General features: G+C 32.5%; 1 protein-coding gene across 3 annotated transcripts in view; it reads right to left on the bottom strand.

Annotated features, from left to right (window-relative positions):
- Nucleotides 1-26,815, bottom strand: part of LOC140054165 (uncharacterized) — a 105,765-nt gene that overhangs the window by 53,449 nt on the left and 25,501 nt on the right. For all 3 annotated transcript variants that reach the window (XM_072099055.1, XM_072099054.1, XM_072099053.1), the window contains exons 6-29: nt 25,952-26,500; nt 21,443-21,565; nt 20,711-20,803; nt 20,380-20,592; nt 17,664-17,708; nt 17,445-17,489; nt 17,035-17,289; nt 16,735-16,776; nt 16,224-16,340; nt 15,879-15,971; nt 15,523-15,735; nt 15,337-15,378; nt 14,692-15,174; nt 14,374-14,502; nt 13,974-14,066; nt 13,632-13,844; nt 13,337-13,378; nt 12,685-13,167; nt 12,367-12,495; nt 11,970-12,062; nt 11,628-11,840; nt 11,333-11,374; nt 10,681-11,163; nt 10,363-10,491 (exon numbers count right to left, since the gene is read on the bottom strand). In XM_072099055.1, the coding sequence (XP_071955156.1) occupies nt 10,363-10,491; nt 10,681-11,163; nt 11,333-11,374; nt 11,628-11,840; nt 11,970-12,062; nt 12,367-12,495; nt 12,685-13,167; nt 13,337-13,378; nt 13,632-13,844; nt 13,974-14,066; nt 14,374-14,502; nt 14,692-15,174; nt 15,337-15,378; nt 15,523-15,735; nt 15,879-15,971; nt 16,224-16,340; nt 16,735-16,776; nt 17,035-17,289; nt 17,445-17,489; nt 17,664-17,708; nt 20,380-20,592; nt 20,711-20,803; nt 21,443-21,565; nt 25,952-26,500 (4,362 nt within the window). The remainder of the gene's footprint in view (nt 1-10,362; nt 10,492-10,680; nt 11,164-11,332; nt 11,375-11,627; nt 11,841-11,969; nt 12,063-12,366; nt 12,496-12,684; nt 13,168-13,336; nt 13,379-13,631; nt 13,845-13,973; nt 14,067-14,373; nt 14,503-14,691; nt 15,175-15,336; nt 15,379-15,522; nt 15,736-15,878; nt 15,972-16,223; nt 16,341-16,734; nt 16,777-17,034; nt 17,290-17,444; nt 17,490-17,663; nt 17,709-20,379; nt 20,593-20,710; nt 20,804-21,442; nt 21,566-25,951; nt 26,501-26,815) is intronic.

A 26,815-nucleotide genomic window follows, 5' to 3' on the forward strand; every position in this document is an offset into this window, starting at 1 on the left:
TTATTAAGAACAACACGTTGGAATCTGTCACTGAGAAAGGAGTGAAGACACTTTAGGAGAGATCCACATACTCCCATGTTGTGCAGTTTCTTGATTACTAAATCATGGGGAACACGGTCAAAGGCCTTCTCCCAATCAAGGAATATTGCATCAATTACAGGAGGTTGTCTAACATCCATTGTTTGTGACCAATCATGATATAACGCTGAGGCCTGTGTAATACACGATCTACCTGGATAAAACCCGTGTTGCGTGGGACTTATAAATCCAAAAAATTGAAGATGAAAAAGAATGTTATCTGCTATAATACGTTCAAAAACCTTACCTATAATAGAACATAGCGATATGGGTCGATAATTATTAACATCGTTCCGATTACCTGACTTAAAAATAGAAGTGACATTCGCGAGTTTCCAATCTTTTGGTACAAAGCCATCCGTTAAGAACTTGTTAAACATTTTGCACAACACTGGGGCAATAATTGGAGCTGACATGGATAACATTTTAGGTGTAATCCCGTCTGGTCCAGGGGATTTGTTGGGTTTCAATGACAATAGAGCCACGAAAATAGTTTTTTCAGTAATATTAATGTTATTAAGAGGAACAATATCTGGGTGAACACAATTACAGATCTCATGGTTAACATTGAAATTACGATTAGGTTCGTTAAAGTTTGACGCAAAGAATGTGGAAAATGCATTTACCGCATCAATATCGGAAACCAAGGGTATACCGTTAAAAACAAAGTTTTTGACTTGTCCAGTCTTACGCCTAGTCTTAACATAACTAAAAAAACGTTTGGAGTCACCATTTACACAGGCGACGCTTAATTTCCTAATATATTGTAAATGAGCTTTTTTGTTAGGTTTCTTAATTTATTACTAAACTTTCTATATTTGTCCATCTTATATAAGCCTCTTTTAGCATTCGTTTCTTTTTACGAGCCATGATAACCATTTCTTGAGTTATCCAAGCTGGCCTGTTTCTTTTTTTACTTTTGACTTTAGGGATACAATCGTTGATAGTGGCGAGAAAGAGGTCTTTAAAATTTTCCCACATTTCCTCACAGTCTGATTGTTCCAGGCACAGTCCCCAAGGAACCGCCCCCAACGTTGTAAAAAGATCGTCATGGTCACATTTACTATATTGATAATAATATCTATCTACAGGTTTAACTTTACTGCATCTAGCGTTAATATTAAAATAAACCCCAAGGTGGTCACTTGTACTGAGACCGGGATGACTTCTGAAATTACATACAATGTCAGGGTTATTGCACAAGACCAGATCAATAATGCTACTTTTGGTGTTAGATACACGAGTAAAAAAATCAACAAATTGTATAGTATCAAGTGGAGCAATAATTTCTTTAAATTTCTTATAAACTAAGAGACTATCAACACCGTAATCATAATTAAAATCACCAGTTAAAATTATACCACAGTACTTATGTAAAATAGATAGGATAAAATCAACGACATCGTGGAATTGATTGAGCCAATCGTCATTTGAACTCGGTGGCCTATAAACAGCACATATTAAAACGTTAAAATTGTTATTTACAGTTATTTCAATAATTTTGACCTCAATGTTAGTAGGAAAGTCAACAATAGAGGATTTAAATGCGTTCTTCAAAGCTAACAGAACACCACCACCGTGTCTTGAACGGTCTTTTCTGTACACAACGAATGAGTCTGGAAACAGTTCCGTACTATCAATAGAGGAGTCCAGCCACGTTTCTGTGACAATCAAGATGTCCAATTCATCAATTGCGATACGCGCATGGAATTCTTCGATCTTATTCACCACACTTCTGGCGTTAAATAAAGCAACTTGAATAAGGTTAGTTTCAAAGATGGAAGAATCAGTTGATGTATTGCTGGATGCAAGTGACAATATACTGTTGTTGTTCAATGAGTTGTAAAAAAATGAGTCCGATAGTTGTGGTAGGGAGCAGATGTTACACGCACATGGATTATCTGGATAAAACACATAACTATCGCTGCTCATAGGTATGCACTTGATATGAAATATGTGATGACATTCACAGCAAATCAGACATTTTTGATTGCGTCTCGTCGTTTTAGCGCAAGATTCACATGTAGGCCTATTCTTTGTACTATTACCGTTTCCAATATGCTGGCTCTTGTTCCTATGCATCAGCTCTGGGCCTGGGTGAGGATGAATCTCGCCACTAACCAACAAACATAGGTTAAAAGTCGAATAATGATTGGCGTAATATCTCACAGGCCTACTTATATATCGTTTTCTTGTGGTGTTATTAATGCTAGCACATGTTTGCAAAAAAAGAGAACATGACTCACCGACACGGATGTTATAGTGAAAATTTTCGTTATGATAGCTGAGTTGACGAACCAGACAATCAAATGAACCTGGTTGAAATATGATTGATCTCAGAAATAATGTGCAGAGTAATGTCATCAACTAAATAGAGCCATTATGTTGTTAAATAAGGCAATTCAAATAGGTCCAGATATGTGTTTGTTGTACCGGTACAGCTAATCAACTAGCGAGCCAGTGTACTACACCGTACTACGGCAGCTGGTTTGGCGCGAAATGCAAATCACGGCGTGATCCGGAATTCCTTAGTTCCGATGGCACAAATACATCAAAAAAACATCTAAAATTCACGAAATTGGACCACAGATCAAACATAAATACCATCAAGAATGTTCACAAGTGAAATAATAACGACTGGAAACATCCAAAACACCAAAGCAAAGTCAAATTCACTAGGAAAAACTGAGTTCCAAACACACTGAGGAGCACGATTAAAAACACGTCCGTGTCGTTCGAGTGGTATTTACATCAATTAAAATATAGGGATAATTTTATTATTATGAAAAATGAATGGAATAATTTATTATTTATATTTTAACTTTTAAATGTAGTCAAGATGTTAAAACACAGATTTCTCAATACAAAATTAACATAAATTGCATTATGCCCAATTCAAGAATTTATCGAATTAGGATTGCGAATGATGATCTTTGTTCATTATGTAAATCTGTGAAACAATGAAGCATCTCTTAAAAAACTAAATAAAAAAAACTAATATGGTCATATTTCAGACATGGTGGAATGATTCAATGCAATATGAACTTTTATTAGATTTTAAAATCAATATTTTTTGTCATGGCGTTTGTGGCGTCGGACATGGTGGATGGTCATGTGTGATCTGCTTAAATTAGCAAATAGAAGAATTAAAAACATTAAGGAGGAGCTTCAAAATAAGTGGAAACGTATTATTAAGAATGCAGATATTTTCGAATGTGATGATAATAATGAGTTAGTTAAGAACAAATAGGAGATTAATACTACCAAATTAATATACTCATGGTTTTTGAAAGAATATTTCATTATTCCAATGTCACAATTATAATGGGATGAGTACTTCAATGATAACAACATAGATTGGAAAAAATCTTGGTTACGGAAAGTATGTAAAATGAAGGATAAGAAATTAGCACAATTCAATTATAAGATGTTACATATAATACTGCCTACCAACAAACGGTTTTATCAGTGGAAAGTTAAAGAAACACAAACGTGTGACAAATGTGGAGAAATTGAAAATGAAAATCATTTGTTTTTTAGTTGTAGATTTATTCAGAAATTTTGGAGGAAAACGCTAAGTATCTTTTTAAGTTTACATCACAATAATACTGTATATCATTTAAGAAATTAATACTAGGAACGGGAGATAAGCTAGTAGATTTTATTCTACTATTTATAGAATAAAAATATTATCAGCATTAAATAAGCCAGTGGGTAAATCTTTATGGAGATCATTTAAAAGCAATATGCTATAATAACATTGAATGTGAAAAATATAACAACAAAGAAACAAGTATAGAAAAATGGGTAACTTTAAGACATACTATTATGCTAATATAATTTATAATTTGATACGATTTATCAGAAAAAGAATTACTGTGATACGAGTTATTATTTTTATTCGTTTTATCTTACATATATAATGTATATAAATAAATTGTATAATCCGGGTTCTAAAATGAATACAAAAATGAAAATGAAAGTGTATAGGAAAATATAAGAAAATTTATGAAAAAGGGGGTAATACGCAATTAAAAAATGTAAGAATTTTACTGATGAATGGTAACATTTGGAATTAACAAATATGTGTTAGAGAATATGATTTCATGTAATGACATGAGATAATATGAATGTGAATAAAAGTGGTGTTTGCGCCACAAAAGAGACAACAAAAACTAGAATTATTATAAAACATTAAACATTGTTCTGACCAATGAGTTTATAATCAGATAATCAAAGAAATTAATATGGTTTTACTAATATACATACCTTGGTTGTTTTTGGTATTAAAATGTTTCTGGTAACACTGCTTGTAGATTTTTTTAATTACCCCAGTATTTTATTTTAGAAATCACTTATTAAACATTAGAACTACCTATTTGTAATAAATCAGCTTAAAAATACACCACTTTGGGCGTTATGGTGAAGTAAAACACTCCTTTTAAATAAATGGTATCTCCCAAAGTATGAAAAAAATGAAATAGGTACATAATGCATTGTTATTATGCAAATACTAATCATTTTTTTATAATTAAATATACAAAACAAAAATATCATTTATGAACAAAATTTGTCAGAAACACAAATGTACCCAATGCCATGGAAATATATGTGTGAAATAAAAAAAATTCATATTTGATTTCTCTCAAAACATGTATATAGCCATGTGCAAAATTTGAAAGAAATTAATTTGTTGAGTCTGCCACTATTTTTTATATCTCTTTAATTCTTACAAACAATGGCTCTTAAGGTCTATTTTATGTGATGAAAATAAGTGAAATAAGTTGTGGTCATGGGCAAGTAAATGAATCTGTTAAAGTAGACTTTTATTATAAATTAAAAAATTAAACAAGTAGCCGCAAGTCATGTGTGGAATGCCTATTATGAAATGATACATATTGAGATTTATTATTCAAATAATCTGTTATCCAAAACAATAGTTTTCCTCGAATACCATAATTAAATAATTTTGAAATTAAAATTGTGTGATTAATAGTATCAAACTGAAAAGACAAAAACACCAAGCAGTCTTCAACAGTATGTGCCTACACCCATACATCGACATGATTACTCATTATAATTATTTACTGATATGTTCGCAATTGGATGACAAAAACATGGCGTTAGTTACCAAATTAAATGCTGACATTACTTCAGTTTTGATAATTTTCGTACAAACTGAAACTGTTTTAAAGTATTAGCAGTGTTCCTGCATACTTATAATAACTATAACCTAACCGTTAACCTAACATTATTTATTTATTCAACTTCTCACTGGACACGGGACCAACAGGTAGTAAACACCTCTAAAAACGGTCCAGTCCCAAATGCACAGTGGCTGTGTGTAACAGTGGCTGTGTTTGTGTGGACTAGTACACCGGGATAACCCCCTACTCGTCTCGAAAGATATACTAGGTTTTTTAAAGTGCACATGAGCTATGTGTACACTGGACCTACGATTTATAGTCCTTATCCGAGAAGACTCGTTCTACCACCAGAACCATGGAGCGAGTGAGCCTCGAACCCCTGCCGATGTTATGGCTAGGTAATTACGGTTCCACTGTCGCTTGGCCACTCACTCTTATGATACGGGCATCACATGTCATATAACTACAATGCTATAACTACCAAATATTCATATTATACTGGGCAAATTGTGTAGTATGTGGAGTTACAGTGCCCATTTTCACACAACCTGCTTTAAGATAAAATATAATTGCATTGATAGTTGATTACTATTGTAACATTAGTTAGTAAATACAAAAATAAGGTGTCAAATAATGTTTTTGGATTGAAAAGGTGTATATGTCAATGTTGTAATGTAATTTTTGAATAAATAAATAATTGTTACTGACGGCCATGACAAATTACTTTTATTAGGAAATTTCTAAATAGTTTGCACGTGGTTAAAAAATGTGATATTGAGAACTATTTTAAATTATGTAGGTATATAATATAATAATTGCATTGTTTAGTTAATTACTTCAGTTTTTTCAGTCATGCAACTGCTGCACATTCTAGCATACCTTTCTTTTCTTTTTGACGTATCTGCTTGTTTGTATTACCTCTCGCAACGGTCTATTTATTTAAATGTTTTATATGATATATGCTTGTAGTTTAAGGTCGGTCTTTTATTGTTTTTTTTTTCATTATTTATTATTACCAGGTATTTTAATTACATTTTCAATTAGGCTTATCTTACACTTTACAGCGTATTACACACCTGTTCATGCTAAACTACTCTATGATTTGTATTGCATGTGAATCAAACTCTAGTAGCTGGTTATGCTCAAACTGTACTGGTTTTATTTTTCCTCTTAATCATCCTGAAGATGATGACGAATTTCTTTATGTACTTAAGTATTTATTTTTGATCATGATGTTGGTTTTGAAATGCTAAACTCGCTTGTATTAAACCCTTTTGGTATTGATCTACATCTAAGTTCAACCAACTCTACTAACGATTCTGCATTTTCAGATAAAAATGACATATGCCATTATGAGATAATTTAACTGGTTTTTTAATTGTTTTTAACTCCAAATTAGATTTAAAGTCACATTCCTTTAGTGTTTTTCATCATAATTCCAGAAGTCTAGTCAAGCATTTCAACAAAATAACGGATTATTTAAGCTTGCTTAACCATATTTTTCAGCTTTATGCTTTACTGAAACTTTCTTCAACACAATGAAAACCGTTTTTTCTTTCTACAACCCTGGCTACACTCTCTTACATTCATCTAAAACCGAGAGGGCTGGAGGAGGTGCTGCATTATACATTGACCAGAGATTTCAATACACCATGCGTAATGACCTTTCTTCTCTTATTTCAGATAATTCTGAATGTATTTTTATTGAGATTAATGCACAACCAAAACAGCAAACCTAATTAGGTGATCATTTAGAATAAAATGATCACCTATTGTTATTGTATGAAATCTTTGTTATTATTTATTACTTTCTGTACAGATTTTGTGTAACAGATATCTCAAAAAGTTTAATGTCATTGATTACCAAAAGTTCACAATGTCTTTCAAATACTTTAACTTAGGTCTAATAAGCTTTTCAGCGTGATCACTCAACCGTGACGTAATTTATACGCCATTTTGTGAAATCACATTATCAATCATATCTCCATAATTAATTATCACATATTAATGTAATTCACTAAACGTAAACTTCATGTCAAAGGTAAAAATATTAGCAAAAAAAAAACGCACACACACGTAGGGTCATGCGCGTGAAATCGCGCTTTAAAAATTAAAAAACCTCAAAATTAAGTTTTGATCAATTTAGAGCATGAATTAGGCCATTTGCGTGTTTCAAAAAATTACTGCGCAAAAAAAAAATTTTGAGCGCGCGATACTTAAAAAGCGTAAAAAAAACGATTTTTTTTTACAAAACGCATTCTACTCACCATCTTTAGTACATTCACCAAATTTGAGTCAGTTCCGATATAAAATAACGCTATACGAGCAGGTTCAAAATGACAAAATGCGCAAATTAATTGCATCAAAGTGTTGAAAATGGTGAAAAATGAGGCATTTTTAAAATGAAAATAATTCTTCAGAATGCACGATGACCCCCAATTATTTTAACTTTTTCTGGAAGCCGTTGAGTTGTAGATATGAATTCATGTACACATTTTACGTACAAACTGTTTTTACGTCATCAAATGGCCACTTGAATTTAAAATTAATTATTTTTCTCTTTTGTCATTTTTTTCACATTGAATAGAACGCATCTCTGTTACTTTGTGCCCGGTTTTCACTCAATTTTCAGTATGTGATTGCTCAATTAATTGACTTTCTTATGACTTGCCACCACTTTTATTTTGATGACGTCATCACGCATAAAAAATTGATTAACATAGGTCGTGTAATTTCACCTTCACCGTAAATTTGAATATCTTACAGCTCTTCAGAATTAAAGATTACCTTGATGATTATAATTTATTATGAAAGCTGATGAAATGTAGATATGAATTCATATAAAAATCAAGCCTATCGGATGTTGTGACGTTAACATATGGCCAGTTGAAGTTAAAAAGTAGTATTTTCATCTTTTTCGTAAAAGTTATACAAATTTCAAAGAGCGCGTACAGCGCTTCTACGTGCCAAATTTTCTTCCAATTCTTATATTTATTTGCTCAATTCATTATCTTTCAAAATTGTCATCTTTGAGTTTATTTTGATAATTCCATCATACCAAAAAATTGGAACATGATGTGTGTCCCGTAATTTCACCTATGCTACACTGTATATAGATATACAGTATATACTATATATAATAGGCACAACTCAGCACTATAAGCGTATGCATCATGTCATAGGATGGCGTACATCAACTTTTAACGATCGTATGTTAACGTACATGATGCATGTTTAAAAAGTTTTAATTTCATTAAAATGATAAAAATGATCACCTATAATTCGTCAAAGTGACGAATTAAATTCTAGTTGACACTATTTTTTGTAATAATATCCATGACAAAATTTTACCAGGCATTTTTTATGCCGATTTTACTGATCATTTTCCTGGTTTTTTTTATTAAGCCGCAGTCTTTTCCAATGAATTTTGCAAATATGTCTACAGTTAACGAATAAATAACAGATCCATAAATTCAATGAAAGATGAGCTTCTTCTGGTTAACTGTGATAATGTGTGTAATACCGTCGACCCAACACTAGCTTATTATGTCTTCCAAACTAAATTCAATTTTATCTACAATAACCATATTAAAACAATTCGTAATAAAAGAAATTTCAGATGTGAACGTAAACCTTGGATTTCAAATGGCCTACTTAAGTCGATAGATGTTAGAAACAAACTCTATAAAACCTTTCTTAGGACTACGAAAATATCTGATAAAACAAGGTACATTAAATACCGTAATACATTAACACGATTACTTAAACTTGCAAAAAAAAATTACTACACAAATAAATGTAACAACATAAAAAGTGACATCCATAAAACGTGGCAAACAATTAATACTGTTCTTGGTAAAATGAATGAATTACCCTCTTATATGCTTCACAACGGAAACAAAATTACTGAACTCATTCTTATTTCTACTCACTTTGATGAATATTTTGTAAACATCGGTCCTTCACTTGCAAACTGTATTAATACTAACAGTACACCTCCACCATTCTTACCTCCTCCTATTATTGCTTCAATTTATTTAAATCCAGTTACTGAAGAAGAGGTATTAAATTAATATCCAATTTAAAAGAAAAAAAAAAGTCCAGGATCCGATGGTGTTTTTAATAAAGTTATAATTCATTAAAAAAGCCAAAGTTATACCGATATTTAAAAAGAATAATCCGCATCATTTCAGTAATTATCGCCCAATTTCTCTTCTTCCCTGCTTATCAAAAATCCTTGAGCGCATAATTTACAATCGTTTTTACATATTTATTTTACATACATTCCATTTATTTCAGAGTCAGTATGGTTTTAGGAAACATCTTTCAACTGAACTTGCACTTATTGATATGTGTCATACATTTCTACTGGTCTAGGCAAAAAAAATTCACAATCGGAGCCTTTCTTGAGGCGTTCGATACAATAGACCACGAAGTTTGTACACGCAAACTGTCTAAATATGGAAAAAGAGGCCTACCAATTGAACTTTTAAAAAGCTATCTTTCCAATCTGTCTAAAAATACTTTACCTCCTCACATTATTAACCTTTTCAACAGAGCTTCTGAACCTCCCCATTATAATACTAGATTTCCTTTTAAAAACTATGTACCAAGTATTAAACGTCGTTCTATTCTTGATTATGGTCCAATTATATGGAATAAACGCTCCGATAACTTTAAATAGCTTTTAACACTGCGTAAAGAAATCTCTGGTCTCTGAATACAGTACTTAAGTTTCTGCAATCTTTTTATTCACTTACTTTGTATGTATGTTGTAATTTGTACATGGTATTTTTACTTATAATTTTATTCAAGAATTATGATTTAGATTGTCTTTAAAATAAATTTTTTTCAACTCAGTAAAAGGTGGCTATGACATAAAGTTATTGTTTTAACTTATATAGTCTCCTTCTCTACACAATGCAAAAAAAAACAAAAACAAAATTTTTCTTTTCCCTCATAATTCATGCATTTTCCGAGTGTGTGAAAAATAAAATGATTACTGATTACTATTTTAAAATCAGTCTACATCTAATGATCTTAACAGACTTCTCTAAGATTTATATAATAAACACAAAAATATTGAACAAAATATAAGGTTTTTGGATGGAAAATGGGTATTAAGTATTGTACTTACTGGTGTGGGTACACGTCTTTTTTCCAAAGTTTCCATCGGTTTTTCCATCGATGGCTCTACCAGCAACAGCTCCAGAACTATGTGTAGAACTCTGTTTAGCTTCTACAAAATGTGTAACTCTCACGTCCACTAAAATTAAAAATTACAAACAGTTGTATTCTACTGTTCAAAATAATAAAAGAGAAAGAGACAAACATTCAATTATCAATGGTATACATTGATAGGTGTTACCTAATAAAACAACATAATGATAGTGCTAAATATTTGTTGTGGATATTGTATACAACTTAGTACTGTAAGACAAATTAACCCGATTACCCCCTTGTCCACTTCTTCCAACCTTTCCAACTTGAGCCTCAATGGAATATTCACGTTTTCCTACACCATTCTTTATATCAAGTACTTGATCATTAACCAATTTAGCATGCAAATTACCACCAGCCCATCTGACCAAAGAATCTCCTCCTCCATTGAATGTTAACACGCCTTGATCAAATGACCATCCAATCACATCGCCCAATTCTACTGCAATTCGTTCACTTTCAGGTACTATATATGTAACTTCTGCGTTAACGGCACCAGCTGGTATGTCATTGATACCCACGACCTTAAATTGTGTGTTTGAACCATCTATCTTCCTAAATACAATAGCTCTAAATGGTGCTGATTTTTTGCCTTGATATGACCAACTTGTAACTTGACCACTACAAGAAAACTTTTGATCTGGCGATACCATTGTCCAACCATTACTGTCAGGACCACCACGATGTTTAATTTGCCAACCGGCACTGCAATATCCAGCTGTAAAATTAATGCATTAATTAAAAGATTAATTTTAATATCAATTCTCTTAAAAATAGGTATTTCATCGACGCATTTAACATATGTTTCAACATCCTAGTAACTTCTGTTATTTCCACTTAAGTTGTTTTCCTTTGTGAATTGCTATATTTCTGAATGTGTGTCTTACCTTTACTAGAAGGTTTAATTTCTCCTGTCATTATTTCTCCACCTATATAAAAAGAAATATGAACTTTGAATCAAAACAAAATAGAAAATACATTACAGCAACAATTGGACAGCACTAACAAGTAATGATTATTAGTCGCGTGCAAGGCCACTCTATAACAACTCACTATGTCGGTCGGTTGGTCGGTCGGTCGGTAAACACTAACTTGAGCACGCGACTGCAGCCATGTATATGGCCTTGCTATTTGTATACATACTTTACTAAATTTAGTCTATATTTTTTGCTATGTTCCTACCTGTATATAGTTCTACTTCACAAAGAGTGAGAGGTTTCTTTCCAGGAAGATATACACTGACGTACTGTCCTGTGATTGGTTGAGTACATTTAATTTCGATAGGATTTGTACTAATCATAGATGATGTTAGAGTAAGACCACATTGTGCATTTTCAACAAACGGTGAAACGTTGTTGTTCCCGACACGAACTTCAGCACCTACCAGCCTATTACCTAGTTACAATAAAGTTAAACAATATGGACATATTGGGTACAATTTTGACTTTAATAACTAAGGTAGTAAAGCTGTATCTTCACATTAAATGTTTTTATTTGCTAAATATGTATTAAATTGGTTCTTACCACAGCAGTCTTTTCTGTTATATATCAAAATCTTTGAAATAGGTATGGGTGATCCTAAATCAACATACCACCAAGGATTGTCAGATCCAGTCTCTTTGGAAAAAATGAATAAATAATTGTTACTGACGGCCATGAAAAATTATTTCTATTTGAAAATGTCTAAATAGTTTGCACGTGGTTAAAAAATGTGAAATTGAGAACTATTTTAAATTATGTAGGTACGGCATGTCAATTTTATATAATAAAATAATTGCATTGTTTAGTTAATTACTATTTTAAAATCAGTCTACATCCAATGATCTTAAAAGACTTCTCTAAGATTTATATAATAAATACATCAATATTGAAGAAAATATAAGTTTTTTGATGGAAAATGTATATTAAGTATTGTACTTACTGGTGTGGGTACACGTCTTTTTTCCAAAGTTTCCATCGGTTTTTCCATCGATGGCTCTACCAGCAACAGCTCCAGAACTATGTGTAGAACTCTGTTTAGCTTCTACAAAATGTGTAACTCTCACGTCCACTAAAATTAAAAATTACAAACAGTTGTATTCTACTGTTAAAAATAATTAAAGGGAAAGAGACAAACATTCAATTATCAATGGTATACATTGATAGGTGTTACCTAATAAAACAACATAATGATAGTGCTAAATATTTGTTGTGTATATTGTATACAACTTAGTACTGTAAGACAAATTAACCCGATTACCCCCTTGTCCACTTCTTCCAACCTTTCCAACTTGAGCCTCAATGGAATATTCACGTTTTCCTACACCATTCTTTATATCAAGTACTTGATCATTAACCAATTTAGCATGCAAATTACCACCAGCCCATCTGACCAAAGAATCTCCTCCTCCATTGAATGTTAACACGCCTTGATCAAATGACCATCCAATCACATCGCCCAATTCTACTGCAATTCGTTCACTTTCAGGTACTATATATGTAACTTCTGCGTTAACGGCACCAGCTGGTATGTCATTGATACCCACGACCTTAAATTGTGTGTTTGAACCATCTATCTTCCTAAATACAATAGCTCTAAATGGTGCTGATTTTTTGCCTTGATATGACCAACTTGTAACTTGACCACTACAAGAAAACTTTTGATCTGGTGATACCATTGTCCAACCATTACTGTCAGGACCACCACGATGTTTAATTTGCCAACCGGCACTGCAATATCCAGCTGTAAAATTAATGTATTAATTAAAAGATTAATTTTAATATCAATTCTCTTAAAAATAGGTATTTCATCGACGTATTTAACATATGTTTCAACATCCTAGTAACTTCTGTTATTTCCACTTCAGTTGTTTTTCTTTGTGAATTGCTATATTTCTGAATGTGTGTCTTACCTTTACTAGAAGGTTTAATTTCTCCTGTCATTATTTCTCCACCTATATAAAAAGAAATATGAACTTTGAATCAAAACAAAATAGAAAATACATTACAGCAACAATTGGACAGCACTAACAAGTAATGATTATTAGTCGCGTGCAAGGTGACTCTATAACAACTCACTATGTCGGTCGGTTGGTAGGTCGGTCGGTAAACACTAACTTGAGCACGCGACTGCAGCCAGGTATATGGCCTTGCTATTTGTATACATACTTTACTAAATTTAGTCTATATTTTTTGCTATGTTCCTACCTGTATATAGTTCTACTTCACAAAGAGTGAGAGGTTTCTTTCCAGGAAGATATACACTGACGTACTGTCCTGTGATTGGTTGAGTACATTTAATTTCGATAGGATTTGTACTAATCATAGATGATGTTAGAGTAAGACCACATTGTGCATTTCCAACAAACGGTGAAACGTTGTTGTTCCCGACACGAACTTCAGCACCTACCAGCCTATTACCTAGTTACAATAAAGTTAAACAATATGGACATATTGGGTACAATTGTGACTTTACTAACTAAGGTAGTAAAGCTGTATCTTCACATTAAATTTTTTTATTTGCTAAATATGTATTAAATTGGTTCTTACCACAGCAGTCTTTTCTGTTATATATCAACATCTTTGAAATAGGTATGGGTGATCCTAAATCAACATACCACCAAGGATTTTCAGATCCAGTCTCTTTGGAAAAAATGAATAAATAATTGTTACTGACGGCCATGAAAAATTATTTCTATTTGAAAATGTCTAAATAGTTTGCACGTGGTTTAAAAAATGTGAAATTGAGAACTATTTAAAATTATGTAGGTACGGCATGTCAATTTTTTTTAAATATAATAATTGCCATGTTTAGTTAATTACTATTTTAAAATCAGTCTACATCCAATGATCTTAAAAGACTTCTCTAAGATTTATATAATAAATACATAAATATTGAACAAAATATAAAGTTTTTTGATGGAAAATGTGTATTAAGTATTGTACTTACTGGTGTGGGTACACGTCTTTTTTCCAAAGTTTCCATCGGTTTTTCCATCGATGGCTCTACCAGCAACAGCTCCAGAACTATGTGTAGAACTCTGTTTAGCTTCTACAAAATGTGTAACTCTCTCGTCCACTAAAATTGAAAATTACAAACAGTTGTATTCTGCTGTTAAAAATAATTAAAGAGAAAGAGACAAACATTAAATTACCAATGGTATACATTGATAAGTGTTACCTAATAAAACAACATCATGATAGTGCTAAATATTTGTTGTGGATATTGTATACAACTTAGTACTGTAAGACAAATTAACCCGATTACCCCCTTGTCCACTTCTTCCAACATTTCCAACTTGAGCCTCAATCGAATATTCACGTTTTCCTACACCATTTTTTATATCAAGTACTTGATCATTAACCAATTTAGCATGCAAATTACCACCAGCCCATCTGACCAAAGAATCTCCTCCTTCATTGAATGTTAACACGCCTTGATCAAATGACCATCCAATCACATCGCCCAATTCTACTGCAATTCGTTCACTTTCAGGTACTATATATGTAACTTCTGCGTTAACGGCACCAGCTGGTATGTCATTGATACCCACGACCTTAAATTGTGTGTTTGAACCATCTATCTTCCTAAATACAATAGCTCTAAATGGTGCTGATGTTTTGCCTTGATATGACCAACTTGTAACTTGACCCCTACAAGAAAACTTTTGATCTGGCGATACCATTGTCCAACCATTACTGTCAGGACCACCACGAGTTTTAATTTGCCAACCGGCACTGCAATATCCAGCTGTAAAATTAATGTATTAATTAATAGATTAACTTCAATATCGATTCTTTTAAAAATAGGCATTTTACATTTAACATGTGTTTGAACATCCCAGTAACGTATGTTTTACAACTTCAGTTGTTTTCCTTTGTGAATTGCTATATTTCTGAATATGTGTTTTACCTTTACTAGATGGTGTAATTTCTCCTGTCATTATTTCTCCATCTATATAAAAAGAAATATGAACTTTGAATTTAAACAAATTAGAAAATACATTACAAAAATAATTTGACTGACACGACTAAAAATTAATAAATATTGTTTGTATACACACTTTACTAGATTTAGACTGTAGTAATATGTTCCTACCTGTATATAGTTCTACTTCACAAAGAGTTAGAGGTTTCTTTCCAGGAAGATATACACTGACGTACTGTCCTGTGATTGGTTGAGTACATTTAATTTCGATAGGATTTGTACTAATTATAGATGATGTTAGAGTAAGACCACATTGTGCATTTCCAACAAACGGTGAAACGTTGTTGTTCCCGACACGAACTTCAGCACCTACCAGCCTATTGCCTAGTTAAAATAAAGTTAAACAATATGGACATATTGGGTACATGTTTAAAAGAATCTTGACTTTACTAACTAAGGTAGTAAAGCTGCTATATCTTCATGTTAAATTTTATTATTTGATAAATATGTTTTAAATTGGTTCTTACCACAACAGTCTTTTCTGTTATATATCACAATCTTTGAAATAGGTATGGGTGATCCTAAATCAACATACCACCAATGATTGCCAGATCCAGTCTCTTTGAAAAAATTGAATAAATTATTTTTAATGACTGGTATGAGAAATTACTTCTCTTTGGACAGTTTACAATTTATTCATGTCAGGATTTTAAAATGTAAATTGAATATTCTAGTGAAATATTATATTTTGAAATGAATGAACATTGTTTTACTGTATGTCTTTTTTGTGATATTATTTTCTTCTTTTCTACCTAAATGCTCTTGAATAATATTGTAAAAATAGGTAAATGTCTATGTTATATAGCACTTACTTGTGTGGGTACACGTCTTTTTTCCAAAGTTTCCATTGGTTTTTCCATCGATGGCTCTACCAGCAACAGCTCCAGAACTATGTGTAGAACTCTGTTTAGCTTCTACAAAATGTGTCACTTAAATTACAAAATACTTTAGGATTAATTATATCTGTACGAGAAAACCTTTAATACGGATATACAAGTTTAGGGCCCTCGTGATTTTTAATATTTAACTTTAAAGTATTGTAATTATTTCTTGAGTAATTAAACCTAAACTTTTATGAAATTTGCCTTGCTTCAACTTTTTTTTTAAATTTCAAAATATTACTTCATTTCCTCTGTTTGTTTCATTTTATTTTATCTGCCATTTAAAAAAGCATTCTAGACAAGTTATTTCGAAAAAAATATACTTTATTGTTTTGAATTTTGAAAAATGCCGCTTAGGCCTATGTTGTTGTTTTAAATACCAGTAGACTTATGTTTTCTGTACGTTGTTATACAATATTTCCATTATTGTAGAGTGCTTTACCTTTACGAATAGGTGTAATTTCTCCTGTCCATCCTTCCCCACCTAAAATAGGAAAAAGAAATCAAGCATATACGTAATTAAAAAAAATACGACAATAGACTATTACTCCAAGCATGTTCCGCTTCTTTTTTTTGACATACAGATATCTTCTATATGAATTAATTTATTAAGTAAGTTACTAGGTGGTTAATTGTTTGCCTTGTTCATTGAATTGTTTAGCCAATACCGTGTTAATATCGTAGTTTATACTGTAATTATGTATATTGACAAATAGTTTATCAGTTTATAGAGCGTATTTACCACAATTTTCTCCAGGGCTGCCAATGTTACATGCTTCAAATCTTTTATCCTTATCTGTTGTATAACACCAGGCTGTTTTGTAGTTATCCGGGTTTCGGCAGAAGTTGTGATCACCTAACCCAGATTTTGGGTATTTTTCTGGTGTTCTTGTATGCATCTGTGGTGTTTGTGAGGTCCATCGCTGACACATCTTTCCGGTTTCTGTTACACTTATTGACCCCCGATAGTCTGCAGCATTTGATTTTTTAAAACATTCTGATCAGAAAATTTCAAATAATATAATGATAAGATTATGTAAAATTGAAACCGATATTATTATTATTATTATTATTATTATTATTATTTGAGTTTAGACTCTGTTCGCAATTTGTATACATAATAAAAGGGTATAACAATTTATAATATTTTACCTGTTCTAGATGGTCTACCTTCTATTCTCGTTCCTTTTCGATTACCTGTATACAACAATGTAAACAATATTAAAACATTCTGATCAGAAAATTTCCAATAATATACTGATAAGATTATGTAAAATGGAAACCGATATTATTATTATTATTATTTGAGTTTAGATTCTGTTCGCAATTTGCATACATAATAAAATGGTATAACAATTTATAATATTTTACCTGTTCTAGATGGTCTACCTTCTATTCTCGTTCCTTTTCCATTACCTGTATAAAACAATGTAAACAATATTAAATAAAATGTTTATAATCTTGATAATAAATCTGAAGGAAAGTATATTATATAAGAATTATATACCGGCTACAGAGAAAGTTTTTATTACAGAATTTCTACAGGCAAAAGCTCAACAGAAAATTGATATATTTATATAGATAATAGATTTTGTTGCCCGAAAGCTCTGCTAACTTTTCTGGCTGTTTTACTTTATCGTTTTGATTTAGCTTTTCGCTTTTTTTTGTATCTCCATTGAGATCCAGCCACTGATACTGTAACAGCATTGTCATTTTTTCAGTAATTTGCCTTTGGATTTATATATATATATTACCCATAGGGAGAAAATCGTTGTTCTTTTTTTTCGCCTTAAGGACCGTATTTTTTATTTATTCACTCTAGAACTAAGAAGTTGAAAAGAGAACTTCCTGCATCCGAGTTTCAAAACAAACTTAGGATTATCGCCAATGATTGCCGTAAGCAATCAACGGTAATGGCCCGAAGGGGACATCACACATTTGGTCTAACCTGCAGACTTGGTCATTTCAACACAAATGACTCTAACTTCGGATGATTTCAGGGCTTTTAGAAAACCCTACAAAAGGTTCGTTCGGACTTATAAAAAGAATCGGAGCAACACCTCTGATTCAGTTGTTGAAATTAATTGTCGACTTTCTGAAGGAGAGAAAAAACTTCTTTCCCGAGGACTTAAATTCTGCCGATTACGTGAATATTTTGCTGATTCAGAGAGCAGCACCACGAAAAACGAAGGCAACGTTAGCAAATTTAAACCAAAAAGTTCCTGGTATCCACCTAAAATCGTTGTCCAGCTTTAGAAACATTTATTTAGGCTATTGAGGTCGATGTACAAAACTACGTCCCGAGTCCAGATAAACGTGACAATCTCTCAAAACAAGAGAGGCAGGCAATTGCCAAATTGCGTCAGCGTAATAATATCATCATTAAACCCGCTGATAGGTTCTGTCACTGTTGCTATGGACATCAAATTTATAAAGAGGAGTCCTTAAGACAGCTAAACAATCCTCTTCATTATCGTAAACTTACAACGGATCCCACCCCGGAAATTGCGAATAAGGTGGCCAAATCTGTTTCTGTGATGGTCAAAAAACACTCCATCGATCCTAAGATTGGACCTCATTTGGAACAGGTTAATCCAGTTCCAGGCAGATTATATTTCCTACCTAAAATCCACAAAGCAGGTAATCCTGGTAGACCCATTATTTCGGGCAATGGCACTGCTACAGAGAAAATTTCTGAATATGTGGATGATTTACTTAGACCATTATTATGTGACTGATCTCCCTTCATACATTCAGGACTCCACGGACTTTATCCGCAAAATTAACCAAATTCAAAATTTACCCAATAATTCTGTTCTGGCTACATTAGATGTTTCATCGTTGTATACTAATATCCCTCACGAAGAAGGAGCCGACGCATGTATTTTAAATTACAAACGAATTTCAGGCAAAACGCCTACTAAAGCTCATTTACCAGAACTGGTCTTGTTGATTTTAACCAACAACAATTTTATTTTTGGAAATGACCATTACCTTTAAATGCATGGCACAGTGATGGGCACAAAAATGGCGCCATCTTTTGCAAATTTATTTATTGGACAATTTGAGGCCAATTTTCTGTCCCTCCAACCTAATAAACATCTTGTTTGGTTTAGATACATTGACGATGATCTGGACCCATGGTGAAGATGATTTGGAATCTTTTCTTCTCACTATTAATTCAGTCCACAGAACGTCTCAGGACTGTTTTTCCGGAACCACCCATTATTGTATTTTGTAGACCTCCCAACCTTCGTGATATGTTAGTCAGATCCAAATTTAAGAGTGAAATTAACTCTCATGACAGCCAAAATTTGGGCAGTCACCTTTGCGGCAAATCTTGCAAAACTTGTTCCTTAGTTGATTCTACTAAAAAATTTAAGAGTAACCAAACTGGCCGCATTTTTCGGATTAGACAATCAATTAATTGTCTAACCAAAAACGTCATTTATCTCATATACAGTAATATTTGTGGCAAACAGTACGTCGGGGAAACAAAAAAAAAAACTCTCCGTATGAGAATGACACAACACAGATCAGCTATCAAAACATTATAGATCTAAATTATACATTTGTGCAGGTAGGTGCAAGAGTGCCAAGCTTTTAAACATTAATTTTGCCAGAGACATTCACATATTAACAATTATTCACACTTGAAGTTTTTTTCTTTGTTTGAAATTTCCTGCTTTATAAGCAACCATTTCTGCTTTGAACCCCAAAACTATGCCTTTTGTTTGTTAACATCTTTGATGGGCTGATTTGTTTTATTATGTAATTTTGTGACTTATATAATTATGTTATCCTTTGTTTTTTATCTTCACCTGATGATGGGCAAATTACTGAAAAAATGACAATGCTGTGGTTATTAGTGGCTGGATCTCAATAGAGATACAAAAAAAAGCGAAAAGCTAAATCAAAATGTCAGCATTAATATATAAATAATGGTTTTTTTCGATATCATCATCATTTTTATTTTCCACTTATAATTATTATTTGCAACACATATTTATACTGTTGACACACTGTGTATCTTTTCCTAAGTAGTATATTTGTGGACAAAGAGTTCCAGCAATTTATTGGCTGATACCTGCATAAATCTGTACTTCACAAAGAGTAAGAGGTTTCTTTCCAGGAAGATAAACACTAACGTACTGCCCTGTGATTGGTTGGTTACATATAATTTCAATTGGATTTGAACCAATCATAGATGTTGTAATAGTAGCTCCACATTGTGCATTTCCAGTAAAAGGTGATACTTTGTTATTACCGACACGAATCTCAGCACCTACCAGTCTATTACCTAGTTTGAGAAGAGACACATAAATGTACAGGAAATACCTATTCTTGGATGTTCGGCATACTTAACTTATATAACCATACAATTGATTTTTATTATATTTTTAGTTTTTTAAACCTACCACAGCAGTCTTGTCTATTATATATATCAATCTTTGAGATAGTCTGCCGTGATCCTAAATCAACATACCACCACGGATTGTTTGATACATCAGCTGAGAAAAGATGCAATTGTTGAATATAAACTATGCATTATTAAGATAAGACAATACATATTATTCTCAACACATTATCATTATCACCAGAATCATCATCAGCAGTAGCACCAGCAGCATCACCTATGGAACGCCGACAATCTCTTTCATTATGCTCTTATACTGTACTCTACATATGCTATTATACATATTCCTAATGCTCTTTTTTATTCTCTTATATAAGCCAATCTTAGATTAGATTTAATCTTAGATCAATAATTTACAATAAAGTGCATGGTCAACGACAATAACAGTGTAGTTTGTCCAAAATGGTCCAATATTGACTGCATTCCGTTTATCAAATTCATGAGCAGGAGCTTGGTGCAATGTATGTCAATCCTATGCTTTTTGGAGTCCACTTTATTCCTTTTCTTATTTCATAGATTAAATCCTGTGCATTGCTTTTAACCATCACTATCATCAGCATCAGCATCATCATAATTCTCAGGATCAGAATCATCATCACCAGCATCAGCAACACCATCATCAGCATCACCATCACCTTCACCATCATCAGCATCAGTATGCGCATCATCACTATCATATTATTTCCTATAAATATATTATGATATAAAACAAAAGTGATTGTTATAACACTACCGGTGTGGCTACACGTCTTTTCCACAAAATCTCCATCTGTGTTTCCATCGATGGCTCTACCAGCAACTGCACCAGAACTATGTGTAGAACTCTGTTTAGCTACTATGAGAGTTGCTCTTAATTCTAAATTAAGGAATAAATGAAATATCAATGCAAAATGTATTATTATTGTTATTGTTAATATCATCATCTTCATAATTACCATTTTCATCATCATCATTATTATCTATATTATTGCTGCTAAATTTTTTGCGTATTTTACGCATCTCCTCCAAAACCACTGAACGGTACGTGCTCACATTTGGCACACTGATGTTTATTGAGATAGACACACGATAGACTATGCCACTTCCATAAATTTTAAGGATAAACACTAAAAAATGCCAAACATAGCAGTAATTTGACCATGTTTTGCGAGTTGTTACGTTACGTGGCCTGATCTACAAACACCATGCCGAGCCACCAAATTAAAACGGTGTTTAGTCTCGGCAGCCGCCCAACCGTATCGACTGATACTATCCTTGGAACAGAATATATTTTGTAAATCACGGTTTGGCTCATCAGTGAGTAAAACGACGTGGCCATTGAAATTAGTACTTAGTAGGTTCGAGTTCGAATCCGCGATATGTGTAAATAATAAATATCTCCGCTTAAAGCAAAAAATCTAAACCACAATGTAATTACAAAAGTAGCAAAAAAGATACTTGGTACTGAAACAAAAAAACAAAAAATATCAGATATAAAAGTTTTGTTCGAGCGCATCATCTAATTCGAGTAGTGAGTGTTGATTTTGAAGTCCATTTTATATTCCAATTTACATCTTAATTCTAGAACTTAAAACTTATTTATATTTTATCATTAAAATGTTTTGAATTACAAAAGTAGCAAATAGGTAACAAATCTCACAAACAAACAAAATTGAAAAATATTAAAACCATTAAAATAAATATAATATAAATTTAAAAAAACACACAAACAAAACGATTCCAAATGGTTTGATACATTGTTGAACATGAAAACAACTTCCGCAGCAGTGTGTTTTTCATTCGATTCATGTCCACTTTTTATTTTATCTATATGTATCAAATAATGATTACACCACGAAAAACACCCAACATAATATAGTTTGGTATTTTATACTTTCGTTAGTGTTTGCACGTATCATCAATTTTTTGTTTAGTGTCTTTTATTTTCGTGCCCACAGATGGTTCTCGAATACACAGTAATTTCAGCGTAAAAAAAACTGTCGATTTCAAATGTACGTACCGCAGGACTATAATACATTGTCGTTTACATAAACGAATAAATAGACACGATAATGTATGTAGTCAACTAAAATGTGCACCCTGTGAATTACTTCCGAAAGAGAAACTTGTCACAAAAGAGTCCAATTTGTGTTTTGTATGTAACATTAGGGTCGAGGGATAGAGAAGAGGATGGGTACAAAGAAGAACAATTTTTAAATATATTTTTTATCTACTCAGTAACGAAATATTGTTTTCATGTTTATAGGCCTATAAATAATATACCACTTGATACAGTAAAACATTTGCGATTTAATACTTTGTTAAAACTTTCAATGTCATAGTCGATTGAAATAGCATAGTACATATAACGATACACCACTACAACGTTTATACATTTTTAAATTATTAAGTAATACAAACGTTGAGAAGCAACTGTCAGTAATAAAGTTTATTTGTATATTGTGCGTTTATATATCTAACAGTAGGGCCTACTCACACTCACAGTAAAACGTTTATTTGTACATGTGTTTATATATCTATCTAACAGTATCCACACTCACAGTAAAAAAATTACGATTCAAATGGCGACCAAAAATGGTTAATACGTATTTACAGTTATGTCCAAGTATTGCAATACTGTACTATATCTATATAGGTTTTAGGTTAATCCCCAAGGGCCAATACATTTACCTACAGCTGGTACTTGTGTTAAACCAAATAGTTATATTGGAATTTTCCATTCATCGGAAATTAATACATTTGTATAACGTATATTAAATTTATCAAAATAGTATTTTTTTAAAGAAAATCGGCCTGTCCTCAACATTATGATGCTGTACTCGAGCTGTTTAACCGGTTTTCACCAATATTATTTGCCGCTGTGCACATATTTCACCGTCAAATATGCAATTACATTTTAAAAAATATAAGAAAAACTATTTTGTTGCTCTTATACTTTACATGCATTAGTGGAGACAATTTGTACACAATTTGATCTGCATATCTTTAAGTCGTAACTCTTTATATATATGGCTCTGCGCGGTCATAGCTAAGACTGTTTTATATAGTCCAGTGGGCATTATTATTTTTCCTATGAGATTAAGGCAGATATCATGAATAATTCATTATAATAATTAATGACATAATATGGAACATTATAGAGGGCGCTATATAAGCATGTAGAGAGATTAAACAATTTGTGTTTGCCAACCGAAATCTTTGGTCTAGTGGTAAAGGCTTTAACCTATTAATGGAGCCCTCGGTTAGAGGTCTAGCAAGAACATGTTTTTTTATTAGTTGAGAGAGATTATTTAGAGGGTTAGGTTTAGTAAATTTAGGAAGTAGATCACCAATCTTGCAATTCTTTATAATAGAAAATAATTAAGGTAATGCATTATTCATTATTTCCTTAACCTCATAGGAAAAAAATAATGGGTCCGGTGGCAGGAGGCGGGAATCACCACTTGAAAGGGGACAAATTGCCTTCCAACTTTTTTAGACCAGACTTTTTCGTAGTTTACGAATATGGAATGTAATCGATCAGGATAGAAAGCGTTTTCGAGATAAAAGGGGCAAAAATTGACCAATTACAACAAGGTATTAATAATGTATGTTTCAAATGTTTCCCTTTTTGAAAATATTAAATAAATATTGCCTGTTTTCCTAGTTGAAAACACATTTACTCAGATTCATTGGCTAATAAAAACTGGAACCCACAACTCTCTACGCAGACAGACTACAATGTTCATCAAGTCCATATCGTGAGCTTCGATATGGTTGCTAGTCACGGATAGTTTTTCTTCATAAAAAAATTTTCCTGTGCATACTGTAGTACAAATTTTGTAATAAGGTCCATTTTTTCCAAGGTTACATTTAATACTGTTCAAAGTTAGCAGTATATGTAAGGAGAACTCTGACTAAAAAGCAATGCTTGGAATGATTATGTTTACTGTAAATGTATGTTTACCAGATACAGACTAGCTAGTACATATTAGGTATTCTCAGTTTTAGACAAATAGGCATAATATATTTATTTTATTTAAGGTCAGCGTAACATTTTAAGTCTGATTTGATTAATTAAAGTATTTTAACAAACTTTACTTTACATATTAAAATGATGACCTTTGACCTTATGTCAACTGATGAAATTTAACTTATGTCAACTGATGACATGATGTATGTGCTTGATTAACAGGATGAAATCACATTTTTGTTAAATGTCAGTTTTTATTTGGTTTTATAGGTATGTTCTGTGATTGGTCAATATTGACATTTGACCCTAATTACAAAGGAATTTTTTCTAAGGTGATTGAAAAGATACTTGTAATCATACAAATGTAATAAAAGACCAAATTGTGTTTAAATTTGTTATAATACATCTATCTGATAAACCCTGCTTTCATCGGGGAGTTAAGACCATCAGTTAAAATTGTTTTATAGAAATCTGCCCAGATGATAAAAACAAACATTGTTAATAATATTGTGTATAGTGTATAGAAATGAAAAATGTGTTTAGAGAAAAAAATATATTTAAAGAGATGAGGAACATGTACATGGAAATAAAAGTAGGACGAACCCACATCAGAAAAAAAAATCTTTAAATTTTTTTCGCGCCCTCTCATGGCATCTTCTTAATTAATTATGTTGAGTTATATGTACTTCGTACGTTGAATAAGCATGCGTATGCTGTACGCTTTTTTGTTTTTTGTTGTAACATTTAGATTCAAAGCAATTTTTCAATTATTAACCATCACACTTGAAGTTTTAAAAAAGCAAGAGCTGGAGATTTCTTACAATGTGAAAATTAGTACAGTCACTCTGACTAGGATCAGGACGGGGCATTGCTATATTTATTGCGTTAACAGTAATTATGGTATATTGACCTATGATGTAGGCTAATATAATGTGTTAGTTCTGTAAGAGTGTTATTCTTCACGCTTGGAAGAGAAATGGATGGGAGAAGAGAGAGGGGATGTGAGGAGAGGGATGGAGGGAGGAGAGGGAGGGAGGGAGGAGAGGGAGGGAGGGAAGAGAGGGAGGGAGGGAGGGATGGAGGAGAGGGAGAGGGAGGGAAGGAAAGAGAGGGGGAGGGGAGGAGAGGGAGGGTAGAGACATGCCTCAATTTCGTAAATCAATTGCTAAAGGCGTGGGACTCAAACTAGGTGGGTATTTTTAAATGCATTCCTGATTAAGGTTTCTTAGAGCCATCCATGTACAATAGTTGATTATACAACGTAGTAATTGTATTGTATTTATTGTTTACCTTCTTCTCCTTCTTTGCCTCCTCTTGGTCTATTTGGTCTACTCTCACCTTCATTGGGACTAACCTTTTCTGGTGGAATTACTTCGAACGTTAGAACTTTAGCCTCAATTGAGTATTCACGTTTCCCCACACCACTGTTTATATCAAGTATTTGATCATGTACCAAATTATTATGTAAATTATCAACAACCCATCTGACATGAAAATCTCCTCCTTCGTTGAATGTCAACACCCCTTGTCTGAATGACCATCCAATCACATCGCCCAATTCTACTGTAATTCGTTCACTTTCAGGTATGATATAAGTAACTTCTGCGTTAGCCACACCAGCTGGTATGTCATTGATACCCACGACCTTAAATTGTGTGTTTGAACCTTCTATCTGCCTAAATATAATAGCTCTAAATGGTGCTGTTGTTTTGCCTTGATATGACCAACTTGCAACTTGACCACTACAAGAAAACTTTTGATCTGGCGATACCATTGTCCAACCATTACTGTCAAGACCACCACGACTTTTAATTTTCCAACCTGCATTGCAATATCTTCCTGCAATATAATAATTGAAATTGTTATGTAAAATACGTGTACTTCAAGCTATTATTGAAAGCACAAATTACTGTAGAAGTTATACAACTACAAAATGTATTATTAGAGAATAACGTTAAGTTAATTAGCGTAGATTTTTGTTGTTCTCCGATAATTCCTATTTATATTTATCTGAATTTTGAAGGGGCAGGATCCAATGGTCAAGGTCCTAGATTGTAACTAAGCGTAATTGCCATACTGCTGAACAATATTTAAATAAACCTAATTTTTAAGGTAAAGCGGAGGCGGGATTTAATTAAACCCACAGTTAATGTA

This window comes from Antedon mediterranea, chromosome 7 (genome assembly GCF_964355755.1).
Source record: "Antedon mediterranea chromosome 7, ecAntMedi1.1, whole genome shotgun sequence".
NCBI classification, from domain to species: Eukaryota; Metazoa; Echinodermata; class Crinoidea; order Comatulida; family Antedonidae; genus Antedon; species Antedon mediterranea.